The 15,775-nt window shown below is 38.2% G+C and overlaps 1 protein-coding gene across 4 annotated transcripts in view; it reads right to left on the bottom strand.

The window, feature by feature from the left end:
- The window catches only part of RALGAPB (Ral GTPase activating protein non-catalytic subunit beta), a 79,110-nt gene that overhangs the window by 38,057 nt on the left and 25,278 nt on the right, over positions 1-15,775 (bottom strand). Inside the window, exons 8-17 of one of the 4 annotated variants that reach the window (XM_084774885.1) lie at positions 14,803-14,951; positions 14,475-14,691; positions 12,177-12,212; positions 10,758-10,959; positions 8,496-8,663; positions 7,960-8,074; positions 7,213-7,360; positions 5,989-6,053; positions 3,679-3,808; positions 1,824-1,945 (exon numbers count right to left, since the gene is read on the bottom strand). In XM_084774885.1, coding sequence (XP_084631011.1) covers positions 1,824-1,945; positions 3,679-3,808; positions 5,989-6,053; positions 7,213-7,360; positions 7,960-8,074; positions 8,496-8,663; positions 10,758-10,959; positions 12,177-12,212; positions 14,475-14,691; positions 14,803-14,951 — 1,352 coding nt within the window. Of the gene's footprint in view, positions 1-1,823; positions 1,958-3,678; positions 3,809-5,988; positions 6,054-7,212; positions 7,361-7,959; positions 8,075-8,495; positions 8,664-10,757; positions 10,960-12,176; positions 12,213-14,474; positions 14,692-14,802; positions 14,952-15,775 lie in introns of all 4 variants that reach the window. The other 3 variants (XM_084774884.1, XM_084774887.1, XM_084774886.1) reach the window with 3 other exon arrangements.

Below are 15,775 nucleotides of genomic sequence, written 5' to 3' on the forward strand. Positions count from 1 at the left end.
AGTTGTGAGCTGCTATGTGGGTGCTGAGAATTGAACCCGGGTCCTTTGGAAGAGCAGGCAGTGCTCTTATCCACTGAGCCCCAAGCCCAAGACTTTTACCCCTTACTATATCCCCCAAAGGACTGGAAACTGATATTCCCAACAAATACACATACACCCACAGCAGCTCTAGGAATAAGAGCTAAGGATGGAAACAGTCTAAATACCCCGTGACTGATGATTATGCCAACATTCAGCCTAAGGTTGTGCAACTATAAAAGGGGGCTGAAACCGGGGCTGGAGAGATGGTTCAGTGGTTAGGAGCAGTCGACTCTTCCTGAGGTCCTGAGTTCAATTCCCAGCAACCACATGGTGGCTCACAACCATCTATAATGTGATCTGGTGCCCTCTTCTGGCCTGCTAGCACACATGCAGATAGCGTACTCATATGTAAAATAAATAAATCTTTAAAAAAAGGGAGGGGGGGTGTTGTCAAGTGAGAAGAACAGACACTCCTAAAATGGCACACATTACATGATTTTTCATAGTGATCCCTTTGTGTGAACAGTCCTGATTAGGTAGATGCAAAGAAATAAAGTGAAGACCAGTAGCTGTCAGAGAAAGTGGTGGTTGGGAGGGTATGCAAGGAAGCAACGCTTTGAGGCTTTAGGGATTTCCTGTGGGTCCTTGTCTGCAGGAGGAAACACTTGCTCCTGGTATGCTTCGTGCTTGGACATAGGTGAGCGGACCCCTGTGCTGATAACAACCCACCAGACCCAAATGTGTTAAAAAGATAGTTCCTTGCAGACCCTAACCCACACAAAACATGTGCAAAGGCCTTCTTTATGACCAGTTCTCAGGACGAGCCTTCTTCAGCTAGCCTCCAAAAGGCTGAAGAAAACTCTGTGGCCCAGCCTCCCGGAGAAAGGAGCCCACAATTTCCTTCTGAGGTAACAAAAACACTCTGAAAGTGTAGGTGGTGGGTTGCACTATACTGAAAATGTACTAGTAGCCATTGAATCACCTGCTTTAAAATGGTTAGTTTTATGTTCCACAAATTTGAGAGAGAGAACAAGAAAGAGACTGGGGTGTTAAGTGCAAATGGATCCCACTTCTAAGGTCTTAAAAAACTGAAATAACTGAGATAAAATTAAATATATAGTCAATTTTTGCTCAATACTGATCACAGAAATGCTTTATAATAAACTCTTAAAAAGATTCATTCATTTATTTATTTAATGTATGTGAGGACTCTCTCTGCATGTATCCCTGCATGCCAGAAGAGGGCATCAGATCACAGATGGTTGTGTGCCATCATGTGGTTGCTAGGAATTGAACTCAGGGCCTCTGGAAGAGCAGGTAGTGCTCTTATCTGCTAAGCCATCTCTCCTGTCCCTATAATAAACTCTTTAGAAAAACAATAAATACACTATTATGTGTAAATAATCACCAGTATTGAAATATTTTCTGTACCTTAACCTTTGCTCCTATTTTCTGTTTCTTTGTTTTTTATGTTTTTTGGGTTTTTTTTGAGACAGGGTTTCCTTGTGTAGTCTTGGTTGTACTGGGAACTCACTCTATAGACCAGGCTGGCCTTGAACTCACAAGATCTGCCTGCCTCTGCCTCCCAAGTGCTGGGATTAAAGGTGTGCGTCACTACCACCTGCTGTTCCTGTTTTTCATTTTGCAAAATTTTACTTGGAGGCTCAATTTTGAATACACTGGGTATAAAATACACGTGTATACTGATAACAGTAAAATACCCACACAAAGGAGTGTGTGTCAAAAAAGAAAAAAAAAAGCATGACACAAGTCTGCTAGGCTAAAATAAAGATCTGTCTTACCTTTGCTAGGCCAGAGAGGAGTTCTAGAGCCGCCAGGGATATGCTCATATCTTGTCGCCACTGGGAGTTGAGTCTTTGGGTGACGAGATGAATGCTGCGAATCAGGAGCCCAGCAGCTGAATCTGTATTAAGAGCTAGGATATAACCCAATGCCACATCCACAGGGAGGGAAAACAACTAAGCATTAGTAACAGAAGCACAGCATTCCACCAGGCACAGACCACAGTAGCCACAGTGAGCACAGTGGGCACCCACACAGAGCTATGCTCCCCACCCACCGCCTGAGCACCAGGCCTGACTGATGGTGCACAAGGCACACATGGGGCTGGGCCAGCTTCTAGCTCCCAGTCCACAACACTATGGACTTGGCAGTTCCAGTAAAATTTTTGTAATGAAAAATGTCATCTTAAATTTTTAAATTAATAATTTATAGAGTTTAATCTTCAAAAAGAACAATGAAAAGGCAACCGAGTATTTTCTAGAGTTTTATAGAGGTAAGGATTCAACCTCATAGCCTCCTCAGATGGCAGGAATTATCTTAAAGCATCTGTTGAAATGACAGGGTTTAAACCAGTAAAACCCACATGCAATGCCTTTTCAAACCCATGTTTACATTTAGCTCTTTAGCACTACTTTAATAACCTTTAAAAAGGTTAAATAACCAAGTCAATGTTTTTACTTGGGCTTCAATTTTATATTAAAGTAATTATTACTTAAAAAGTAAATTCCAAGAAATTAAACTATAATAAATTAAATTGTAATTATAAAGAAAGCTTTAGGGGCATTATACCTGTGGATCCTATCAGAAAGAGGGCAGTGACAACAGAAAAAGGAATGATCATTAAAGAGAGACAGTCACGCGACACTAACACAAATCTGGATTTCTTAGTAAAAAATACGGCATAACAAGCAGAGCTCACTAACACCAACTGAAAATGCTGGAACAAACAATCACTTCAAACACTTATATACAACACATGCAGTAACGCAAAATTATCTTTAGTTTTGAAATGTCTTAGAAAGTACTAGAAAGAGAAATTCAACCTAGAGAATGCCTAAATCTACATTAAGTAGCAGCAATTTAACTGTACTGAATATTCTCATAATGATTCTGTATCTGACATGCTGAGGGGAATGTATCATAAACTTCAATGGAAAGCATGCCTCATGAACACGGCTCATATAGTCTCCAGATGACTAAAAAGTCAAGCTCTCAAGCTCACATCTAGGGAATTAGATATGCTAATCTCATGGAATAAACATAGATTCAATCACTATTAGCATTTCTGCATAAAAACATTACAAAATGTTTACACTAAGTCCATAAAATAATTGCTCAGTGTAAAGGACATCACTGAATAAGATGCTTTGCTGGCAAGTGTTTATTTAGCAGGACAAAAAAATGTCTCTTTATTCTTGTAACTGAGGAACCTAACAAGACAGAGTATCTAAGTTCTAATATGAAGACTCACGCTCCTTAAGGTTTTCCTCTCAGTCAGCCTCCAACTACAATTACATGGCCCACTGACCACCTCTGCCATTATTCTCAGAGCTCTGAACAAGCCCCACATCTTATGTGAGCCTCTATCACCAGTGCCTGGTATAGAACCCAGACTTTTCATCATAAATGTCTGGAAGATCTAACAAACTCCAAAACAGCTACAATAAATCCAAAAAATACCTTTTCCTTAGTTTTTTAAAAAAAAATCTTCTATTATACCTAAGTAGATAAAATTTTTATTTTTGTTTTCAATTCTTAAAAAGTTTTAGTTTTGCTTATTTTATAAATCTTGCTTTATTTATAAAGAATTAATACATGTGTAAATGCTAACAGACTGTTTTAAAAACAGCTTACCATAATCCCTTAGGAGAGCTTGCGCAGGTCTCTCGCTATCAGGCGTTGTAGGTTCTATGCTTCCTCCACTTGCTGAACTAATGCCACTGTTAGTGCGACTATGACTCTTCAGGTTATTTTCTCCACCACCCTAGTCAAATGAAAGTGAAACAAGATGAACACTTTACAAGTATAAAAAGAGGTTAATTATTAAAATCTTTATTAGAGTTGGGGCTGTGGCTCAGAAGTACAGCACTTGCCTCACATGCATGAGACCCTAGGTTCATCCCCAGTATCGCAAATGTCAAGAGACTAACTAGTACAGGTGATATAAACAGACAAGGGTTAAATCACTGCGGTGCTGTTGCTCAGGTGCCATTTGTTAAGAGGATATGCAGGGTTTGATAACTACAGGCATCCATACTGAAGTCTCCTGTGCTATTTTTTCAAAGGGCTACCTTAGGGCCCTTTACATATGCTAGAGTTCACTAACTAATGACTGAGTAGTTAAGGAAAATACCGTAACGTGCCTCTAGAGCAAAACCTCAAAACAAGAATATAATCTTCAAATAAAGAAACAGGGATAACACAGAGAAACCTTGTTTTGAGAAAAAAAAAAGATTGGGAGATGAACTCAGTCAGTAAAGTGTCTGCCACTCAAGCATGAGGACCTCAGTTTGATCCCTAGAACCTACTTTAAATTTGAAAAATGCCAACGGGAGGAAAAGGGCTAGCAAGATGGCTCAGTGGGTACTTGCTTCACAAGCATAAGAACCTCAGTGCAAATCCCCAGCATCTATTTAAAAGCTGGGTACGGCTGCCCACATGGCAGCGCTGTGAAGGGTGGAAACAGGAGCATCACTGGCCTTGCTGGCTGCCAGTCTAGCTCCATGCTCACCAAAAGACACTGCCTCGAGGTTATAGGGCAAAGCAATACAGTAGAAAACCTGGCATCCTCCTCTTACCTCCATGCTAACACCCACCCATACCCATCTGCACAAACACAAGAAGACTCACATCCATTGTATATATACACACACATAAACCAGCAACTTTTCAATGTAGTTGTACATAAAGTACAAACAATAAAATACTCTAGTTACTATAAATTCTCATACATGTAAGAGCAAATAAATCCATTTGTTAAAGATTTCTTGTGCCTTTCCCCACTTAAACAGAACTCGCTGCACCTAAATCAGCACATTAGTAGTCATGAATTTGCTCAATAACTTTCTCATTTATCTAGCTCATGCCATTATACCTTATTACTCCCCACACAGCCTAGCCTCTACCCCAAATGTAACATGTATCTTTAAGGAAGAAGCAAGAGATGCTGCCCATATCTGGGGAGTTTTTAAATTATTATTTAAAAAGCTTTGGGGCACCTGCAAACTTCTGTCTACAGGAACTACAAACAGGATAGCAGATCTTGCAGGTAGTCCTATATCTGTTAGGGATAGCAGGAACTAGAAAGGCCTTCCTAGAATATTCAGGACAGGTGACTGGCACTTCAAAAGAATCCCAACTGGTGTTTCTCTCATCCAAAATTTCTCAAGGACCTGATGAAGCACTTAACAAACAAAAATTCAAGATATGTGAGGTTTAAAAATAGGATCCTCCTGAGTCAACGAGCTGAATTTTATAAACAAAATGACTTTAAAAACCAGGTGTGGAGACTGGAGAGATGGCTCAGAGATTAAGAGCACTGGCTGCTCTTCCAAAAGTCTTGAGTTCAATTCCCAGCAACCACATGGCGGTTCACAAACATCTATACTGAGATCTGGTGCCCTTTTCTGGTGAAACACTGTATACATAATAAATAAATAAACCTTAAAAAATAAAGCCTTAAAAAATTATTAAAAAAAAAAACAGGTGTGGGGCTGGAGAGATGGCTCAGAGGTTAAAAGCACTGACTGTTCTTCCAGAGGTCCTGAGTTCAATTCCCAACAACCACATGGTAGCTCAAAACCATCTATAATAGGATCTGATGCCCTCTTCTGGCCTGCAGGTGTATATGTGGGCAGAGCAATGTATACATAATAATAAATAAATAAATCTTAAAAAAAAAAAAAAGCAGGTGTGATAATGCACACCTGTAGAGATAAGAGGATCAGGAGTTTAAAATCATCTTCAACAACATACACAGTTTGAGACCAGCCTGGGCTACATAAGACATTGCCTCAAAAAATAAACAATGGATTGAGGATACAGCTCAGTGGTAGAGAGTTTCTTTAGCATGCGTGAGGCCCTAGGTTCAGTTTCAGCACTGTTGATATGATTTAAATAAAATCAGAAGAAGATATACTATGATAGATTATATAAGCTTCTTACCATCTCCATTTGGCAACCAATGGCTTCTAAAAGTGCAGAATCTTGAACAATATTTAACATAGCCCCTGCAATAGAAAGACAAACAAAGCAGTTTATATGACATATAATTACAGTACAATAACTCAGAGCAAAGACAGTATGATTTGGAGTAGTCATACACATAACCCTAGCACACAGAGACCTGAGGCAGAAGGAAGGACTGCTATCAACCTGGGCTACATAGCAATTGCAGGGCTACATAGAAAGAGCCTGTGCCTACTACCCTCTCTCTAAAAAAAAGAAAAGAGAACTTTTGGTAAAGCATTCCTGAAATTCTCTGAGGATTACAAATAAATACATTGATGGGTTAAAAAAGATGCTTTAGAAATCCAAATTCCAAAATTCCAAATATTTAGTTTTCATTTATGTGGGAGCACTTTTAACCCAATGAACCGCTTGTTGCCTGCCTCCAAAGGTTCCCCCCGCACAGCACCCCTCCAACCACTGCACTGAACTAAACTTCTTACTAAACTTATTTCTGACAATGTTCTCCATATGAACATCCCCCTCTTTAAAATATTTTTCTAACACGTAAAATTTGTGTGCAATTCCCAAGTATAGAATTTAAATGGCTGAATTCTCTTACTTCTAGTTTTCCTCCTTGGCTTTTTTCTGTTTCTACAGCCACATCAAGAGTAACGTGAAAAGGTGTGTTATTGCCTGTTCCTTCATCTACTTATCAAACTAACAATGTACCATTTACTACTGAGGCCACCTCTCACTGCCTAATACACCATACCTCCTAAGGACTCAGTCTGAAACTGAAAGGATAAAGAAGGAAGAAAGCAAGGACAAAGGAAGGGAAAAAGTACAAACCTTCTCTCCTTAAGTCTTTCTCAAGTTGTTTACTACATGTACTTACTTATTTATTTGGGGAGAGAAGGGCTATGTGCATTCCATGGCATATTTGTGTAGATGAAAAGACAGCTAAAGCAATTAGCTCTCTTCTTCACCCTGTGGGACCTGAGGTCAAACTCAGCCTTGGTGGCAAGCGTCTTCAGCCTCTGGACTATCTTGCCAGATCCTTAAATCTTTTTTCTTTAAAAAGCAAAAACAAAAAACTCTACTTCTGACTCAGAATAGTAACAATTTAGTTAGACTTAGGCTCCGCTCACCTGTCTCCTCAGGTCATTAGTGCTGGCGTTTCACTTACCAAAACCAAAACAAAACTGTCTAGACACAAACCTAGAATCATTTGGGTGTTGTTAGGGTCCGTTTCCGTTTGCAAGGCACCTATTAGTATATTCACAAGTCTCAACTTCAGGGACAGAAAAGTTATTGGTTTATCATAAGAAGAGCTGTCATCATTACTAAACTTTCCTTCTAGGACCACCTGGAGGAAAAAAATAAAATAAAAAAGAAGCAACACTTAACATCAGCTACTGTACATGATGACCACTTAGGAAAGCAAGAGGACACAAGGGCTGACAGGCTTCCAGTCTAATTGACACCTGTAGTCAGATGTCATTAATCTATAAACACATGAATGAACAGTAAGCCAAGATATAATGACACTTCTAAAAGAAGAAATACTTAAGCCAGAAAACCTTTATTAATCCATTAGGAATGAGTGTTTATCCATTAGAAATGTATATTTCTAAATATCTGTTTGTTTAGTGTTGAGACAGGGTCTCACCGTATAGGCTAGCTGGCCTCAAACTCACAAAGCTCCATCTGCCTCTGCCTCCAAGGCTTGTGTGACCATACAAGGCTAGGAAATCATTTTTTTTTTAAAGCTCCTATCCCATGTTTAAAAGTGTGGTTTAAGTTAAATTAGCATACAAAAACAGAATATAGAATAAAAAATTTAATAATGATGGTTGGCAGGATGCTGAGATGGAACGGTTTTAAGTCTGCAACCAAACTGAGCTACCTAGCAAGAGCCTGCATCATGAAAAAAAAGGGAGGGGGGAATAACTAAAGAAACATTACCTCAGATCTGACAGTGCCGAAATGATGAGGGAGAGGCAGCAAAGAAAGCAGGATATTAATGGATGATCTTCTCAACTCTGTTGGATTTACATAGCTTTTGAATTTTGAGAGTTCTCTGCCAAAAAAGTATAAAGTTATTAGTATTTTTCAGCTAAAAAGTGTTTCCAGTTACTACGCCATCTTCCCCACAGCCCAAGCATTGTAGATATGAGAACTGCTGCTGTTACAGTTACTGTTTAAACTGGAATCTGACTGAAAATAAAGGCCTACTTTTTAACAGTAGGATCTTAGGCTGGGCTTTCTCTCTCTGACCCATCTAGACCAAGCCAGAAAGGATCTGTAAGCCATGGACATATAAACACTGAAGGCATCCAGGGACTGAAAGGGTTTGGATGCTCTTTACTCAATGTAATGTAACCTGGGTCCCATTGGACTGTGAAAACCACTAGATGGATAAATTAGCAAACAGAAGGAAGTACCAAAACAGACCAAGGCAAACCAGACAACTGACACAGTAGTAGAGAATGACAGCTTACCTGTCAGGCAAAATGGTTTCAAGAGCTGAAATAAAGTAAGGAACCACAACATCAATCCCTTTCAAGTCACAGCAGAACAAAGGAGGGGAGTTTAGAATAACGCTGGCCAAGACAGGATGGCACATATAATCATTTATCTGCAAACCTTGAATTAAAAGCATGTAAAATCTAGGAAAGCAAGAAAAAAAATTTAAACAAACTGCTGATCAAATGTTCCCACATTATTAATATTTTCTATATGGTTCTCTGAAGAGCCTTTGTCCACTCTTCACTCTAATTTCTAGGCTTTCAGTGCTACTAGGAGTCAACAATTCAGAATCATAAAATCTTTATCTATTACACTTAAAATTTTTTTTTAAAAATCTTTGTAAATGAAATTACAATTATATCCAAATGAGGTAGCCATAACAAAACAAATGTCTGGGTACTTATCAATTGGTGGAATCAATTAATCAAATTCTAAAGCAGTTAAATTTTGCAACAATCCTAAGAAATAGAAGTGGGTCTCTTTTCTTCTTTCACTGCTTCTGAGGGGTGACAGAAAGGCACCCACCAGACTGCACTCATCACAATATGAGGATCACACTAAGATTCCTTTGAGGAGGCCACATGAATACATCTTCTGTTCCTACAACTCAAACTGCAACCAAGTCCTTAAGCATCCAGTCACCTGCTACTCAAGAGCTCTTCTTACCATACAACACTTCTTCCTTCTCTGCAAAACTCTCAAAACAATCTCCTCATTCACTGGTGCCTGCTCAACTCATTCTATCTGTTTTCTGTGCATAGAACTCAACTAAAAGCAGGCTTGTAATATGCAATAATGATAAATAGCCCACATGCCCCTGAAATGCAAGAATGAAATTTAAATCCATCATTTGTCCTCTCACAAACCTGATGAGTTTGTTCCATCCCCTCACCCAGTCTTCTGAACAAGATAGACAGCTCATGTCCCTAACCTTCTTGCTTACTGTTACTGATACAATCTAGCCCAAGGTCTCCCTCAGAGAAATGGGCCCTCCTCATGAGGAATAAACTCCAATACCTATATGACCTTCTCTCACAGGACTGGTCTTCTAAACAGACTATGACAACTAGGCACTAAGAAGCGCACTGCAATATAAGGAAAATGATCTGCAGAGAAGAATGGAGCAGCTTTAGGAGACAAAGGCACAGGAAGCAGGAGGGCTACTCTGGCCTCTGAATACTCTCCAGCCCGATTCCTACTTTTTAAATGCCTTGCTGTACTGCTTGATGTTACACTTTATTAAACATCACTAGCATCTTGTAATTTATTCACTTTGACTTAAACCAGATTTAAAGATAAGAGCCCATGGTTAAAATTGTTCTGACCAGTACACACGTTTTTCCTATGCCTTATGTTCCAGACTTGGTTCCCTCTTCTGGGAGTCAATTTTCCTCTTTCCTGAGCACCTAGCAATACAGTTATCTCAATGTTGTACTTGATTGTAACCTTATTTCAGCAGCCACATAAACAAGTAGTGGAGAAAAGCAAGGCAGAATCAAGATTTATAATTTCAGAAGAATAACAGGTCTGAAGTGCCATGGTGAGAACAGAGTGAAGAGAGACATACGAGAGTCAAATGCTGTGAGGCAGGAGTTGAATAAACACCTCAAGATAAAGGAAACAGAGGCAAATAAGGCCTAGACTCTGGCCTGAGCAGCTAACTGATGGCAGAGCCATTCTCACATGATGGAAAAGACAACCCTATCCAACCTCCCAACAGTCTAAACACTACCCACCCTTTCTAAATTCAGTACAAACATCTAATAGCATGCCACCACTCTTTCCTAACACTCTAGGCTAAGTATGAGCTGCTGCTTCCTCCACACACTCACAGCTGTTTATCTGTGTCTCTCCCCGTCACTTTTTGGTTCCTATTGAATCACTGTAGGTTGGCATAAACTCCTTGAAGGAAAGATTCACAGTTGATTTATTTCTGGACTGCATACAAAACCCACTCTTGTGCTAAAAACCTAGTAACAAACTATTGTAGTACTTCCAAATCTATCCAGAATTTACAAATAAGTGATAGAATAAATAATAGCTCTAAAATAGAATCTTAGAAGTCTTTACCAGATCTGACTTTACAGAAGAATTGAAGCAAGTTTCAATTACATAAAGACACTGGCAGGCATTTCAGACCAACAATGGCTTAATGATTTAGCCTACCAAGCCATGCCACAACTGTTTCACCATCAAATGATATAAATGCAAAAATAAACAAAAAAATCTAAAACCTGGATAAATAAGCTGGCAGAATCTCTTCTCCAGTCTTCTTGCTACAAAAAATTCTACATAATGTCCCACAAGCCTCAGCTCTTCCTGCTTCATAGTTATCAGGAAATTCACTTGCATCAAACACAGGATTGGAAACCATGGTGTCTGTTGACATTTGGGACCCTTTCCGCCGAAACTCCATGCTAGCTTGTGTTGCAATGGCTGGGGAGAGAAGAGGAGCATATTATTATTTATGTCAAAGTGCCAAATAGGCTCATGGGACCCTGGACACAAAGATCAAATATTGGTGTCATTACATAACTACTTCAATAGAATCCAATAATGCTTTTGTTGAGCAACTATGTCTTAATTTTTTTTTAAAGGGCTCTCTGATATCTTCTTTGAAGTGGATAGCAATTTATTTACAATAGCATTGTCAACAGACTCTACAAAAGGAATTTTTTTCATTAAATTTCTGGTCAGAAGATTACAATTGTATACATCTGCATAGAGATATATACGGAATTTGCCTTTTCTATTATTTATTTTCTGTTTTTTTCCTCCTTCTATAAAATGATGCTTAACTATTAAGAAAAGTAACAATTATAATTTGTACAATTAATCCAAATGGACAAACTAATTACGAGGGCAACTGCATGCCAGTTTGAATACTTTATGACATGACAAGGTAAGGAAGGGAACACAGTAAGGGAAGAAGAGAGGGCATTCCCGCCACCCCCCAGCTTCAAACACACACCGAAGAGCTGCCCAACCAAGCAAATGAGAATGAATTTTAACAACCACAGACAGCAGCAAACTTGAGGTTGATAAATCAGAAAACTGGGTTGGTAAGGAGGATTATCATGGTCATTTGTTGTCACCAAAACAGAAGCCCTTCGAAAGTTGCTTTTAACAAAAGATTTCATAGCACAGAGATCACTCTGAAATCTTTTATTACGCTACATAAAAATGTTTCAATTGTTTTGTACTGATAGGAGGCTTAATGGATACAGAGTCAAGCATAAATCTTTATGCAACTTCCCATGAGCCATTTTAGTTTAGAATAAGCTATCCAGCAATAATACATTTGGAAAACACTACATGCAGAATGCATACAAATCAAACACTAAATCTGTATAAAAATAAGCTTAAATCTTAAAAAAAAAAAAAAAAAAAAAAAAAAAAAAGCCAAAACACAGTTAGTGCAAAGTCCTGGAATTCATGACATGACCAGACTAGTATACAGAAATAATGGGATTGATTCAGGCAGATTAATTTGCTTTTGCCAACAATCTTCCCCATTCAAAACACAGAAAAAAATAGTTTCTTCCCAAGTGCAAAAACTACAATAGACAATGACAATCAAAATTTTTAATGGAATTATGGAAAAAAATAAAAACATGACTGCAATTAAGGAGAAGCTTCTGGTTCCTACTTACAAGATTTATAAGAAAGAAGAATTTGGATAAAAGATGCTGCAAGATAATAGAAATAAATGGAAACAAATCAAAGGACAGCAGTAATATAAAATACTTTAAAGATGGTGAAATTTTACAATAAATTAAGAAGCTTTTTAGCTTTTTAAAAGTTAGATTCAAAGCTTTACGATACCACAAGCTAATTTAAAAACAGGAAATTGTGCATTCAGGTCCAAAATTATGATTTTGTATCATGCAAAACAATGAACAAAGAAAATTACACAGCTACAAAGAACTGAGGTTTTGAACTGCCTATAACGTGCATTAAAATTTTTAGTTCATTAACCCTTCCCAGCTCAATGTTACTTTCACAAAAGCACAGTGCATGAGGTAAGTTGAAAGCAAGTTCAAAGAAGCAAAGCAAATACTTGAGTTAAAGGTGAACTACATGGCAGAATTCCTTGATGGCAGCCAGTACTTAGAAAACACATGAGACTCCCAACCCCTGTGCCTCCCATCCAAGACTTCACGACTGGCACCCACAAGCACTCTAAATCCATTTTAACCATTAGACCAAATCTCCTGGGTGATGTAACAGCCTTTAGCGTCCCTGGACATAGACAGGATTGTCTCTCCTTTCTCCTCCAGGCAGAAAGTTAAGAATGGGGGGAAAATGAGCTGTTGCTCACTTATCATTTGAATTCTGGTTCTATCTTCTAGTACAGGGGCAGACAAAGCTGTTACAAACTCCCCAGAGATAGAAAGCTCTAGATTCTCATGATACAAGCCTACCAGAAAACAGCAAACCGAGCCATGCTAGATTCAGAGATTTCAAGACCAACATTTCCATACTCAACAGTTAGGTTACATTGTAAGAATTATGCCTTATCAAAATAAAGAAATAAATAGATATAAATAGATAGATGGCTGAATCACTGGAAAATACCATATAAATTAATAATCTTGGTTCAGAAAATTCAAATATATGACACTAGGTTATGTTGTAAGAATTATACGTCATCAAAACAAAATAAACAGATGATGGAATCATTGGATAATACCATATAAATTAATAAACATGGTTCAGAAAACTCAAAATATATGATATATAACATAATGAAAATATACCCGTGAGTAGTTTATAATACTTTTCACTTACTCAAACTCATGAATTAAATGTAATGAATAAATGGTAAAATATGAAGTACCTGAATTTGAACAAACTAAAGCAAACAAACAAAAAATTTCTAAGTAACTCATGCAGCCCCATATCCCATAAAAACTTCATACCTAAAATTTTCCTAAATTATTTAAAAATTTCCTAAGACCATCCAAAATAATTATACTTATAAACTATTCACAAGCACACACCTTGCTTGAATGAGCTTCAGAGAAAAGCAGAGCCCCTGTGAACACTATTAATTTTATGCTTGGATTCAACACTTCCCCTAGAGAACAATACTATAAGACATTTCTTACTTCAATCTGTCTCTAAGGCCTGTATAAATTGACTTTTTAGAAAACAATTAATACACTCATTAATGTATAAACATAGTACCTGGCACATACTAACAGCAGCTCAATAAACAGCCATTATTATTATTCAACTATGCAAGACAGATGATAACCAACCAAAACATTCTGCACTACTTCACCATCCATCTGGCACTAGCTCCAAGCATAATAGTAAGATGACAAACTCAAGTTTATGCTACAGTAAAATCTAATAAAGATACTGGGGTTGACTTGGTAATTCTCTGAAAATCTTACAAATGTACAGAGCAGATCATATTTTCTCTAGACTAAAATCTGAGATGTTAGGGTCTACCATGAAGCAAGCAGAAAATTCCTAATATTTACATGCACTGACAATTAAATGGCTGTGAAAAAAATCTAAGAAAACATTTCAATGAGTAAATTTTCATTCAAAATCTTTAATTGTTCATATATCTATCATTATCCTGGCTGACATGAAGAGAATTTCCAGGTTACCTACAAAAGGAATTTGATTCAACAAAAAGTGCCTAACCTGAAATGCGCCCCCACCAAAACAAACAAACAAACAAACAAACAAAAAACTAAAAAAAAAAACAAACAACAACAACAAAAAAAAGGGAAAACTTCACAAAATATACATAAAAGGACATATAAGAAAGCTTCACAAGTTTCTGTTGGTTTAGCTGGAAGGGGTTAAGCACAACATAATGCTTGGTGAGAAACAGAGTGCTTTTAAAGATCTGTATTAATCTTGCAGGTAGGAAAGACTAAAGAGAAAGAAACAGAAAGAGGTGATGACTACATGTTTCTGGGCATATTTACCAGTCATGCTGCTGTCTCTGTTTATTCCATTATGGAGTTTACAGTGAACAAATGCTGCATCGAATAACCACGATCCAAAGAGATTCAAGATGCTGTTAACCTTTGGTCTCCGAGGGGCAGGCAGCGGTCTGGGTTCTGAACTAGTCTGATTTGGACTTGACAGAGGAGAAGTGGAGGATGCCTGGTGCTGGACTTTTGAGGTGTGAGCAGTAGTAACCTACCAGAAGAACACAAGTAAATGTCCACAGTCATGAAAAGTTGGAGAAAGTTGCAGGACCTGTAGAAGAATTTCATAAACCAAACAATGATGTTGAATGTTCATTCTTACTGTACTTGTCTTCATTGTAGCCTTGTTCACAGTAACAGCCCGGTGCCTCCGGTTATGTGGGGGTGTGGTGTTCACAGCAGCACTCTGAGGCATACTTAATCTATTCACGGGTGTTGGGGGAGCACTGTCTGATCGGGGTCGAGAAATGCCTTTAAAAAAAACGTGGGGGAAGGGTTGGTTTGGTTTTTGTTTTTAAGAAAAAAGGGAGTTGCCCCGGGATCTATTTACCCTTTCTTCCTGAGTAACAGAATCCCATTTCAGTTGCAAAGGAAGACAGAAGAAATTAACTGTTTTCAAGCTTCCCTTGTAACAGCGTGGCCATGTTCTAAGCTCAGAGAAATAGGCTTCAATCTATTTCTCTAAGTAATCACTTCATGTAAGATGACTGGATACATTTCCCAGGAAAGGAAGCTTCTCTGTCCTTCCTGACTCCTGGACAGAACTGCTGTAACCCTTTCATCATCCAGATTGTATACATCAAAAAGGACAGCCACCAAACAGAAGGGACTTGGCAGTGATGAAACTACTATAGAAACATCACTGCCTGGCCTGCATCACATGTGTGAAAACAGAGTAGTACGTGTCCACCATGGAGAGCTTAGGCTGTTATGTGGCAGCAATATAATCAGAAAAATCTATTAACTGTGTTTTTTCTATTTTTTAAACTTTAATATTTATAAAACTGGCAAATAAAAACAACACACACCACAGGGGGGGGGAGGTGGTGCACTCCTTTAATCCCAGCACTCAGGAGACATAAGCAGGTGGATTGAGTTCCAGGACAGCCAAGACTACACAGAGAAACCCTGCCACAAAAAAAAAAACCAAACAAACCAAAAACAAAACCACCAAAATTAACCAGAAACCAAAGTCTTCACATTTCAATGACTATCTAGCTATTCTGTATAATCCAGTGTGGAGCCTCACAATATAATTTTCATTTTTACCATCAAATGCATTTTCATGCACTTAT

Source organism: Acomys minous, assembly GCF_964271855.1.
Source record: "Acomys minous genome assembly, chromosome: 3".
Taxonomy (NCBI): Eukaryota; Metazoa; Chordata; class Mammalia; order Rodentia; family Muridae; genus Acomys; species Acomys minous.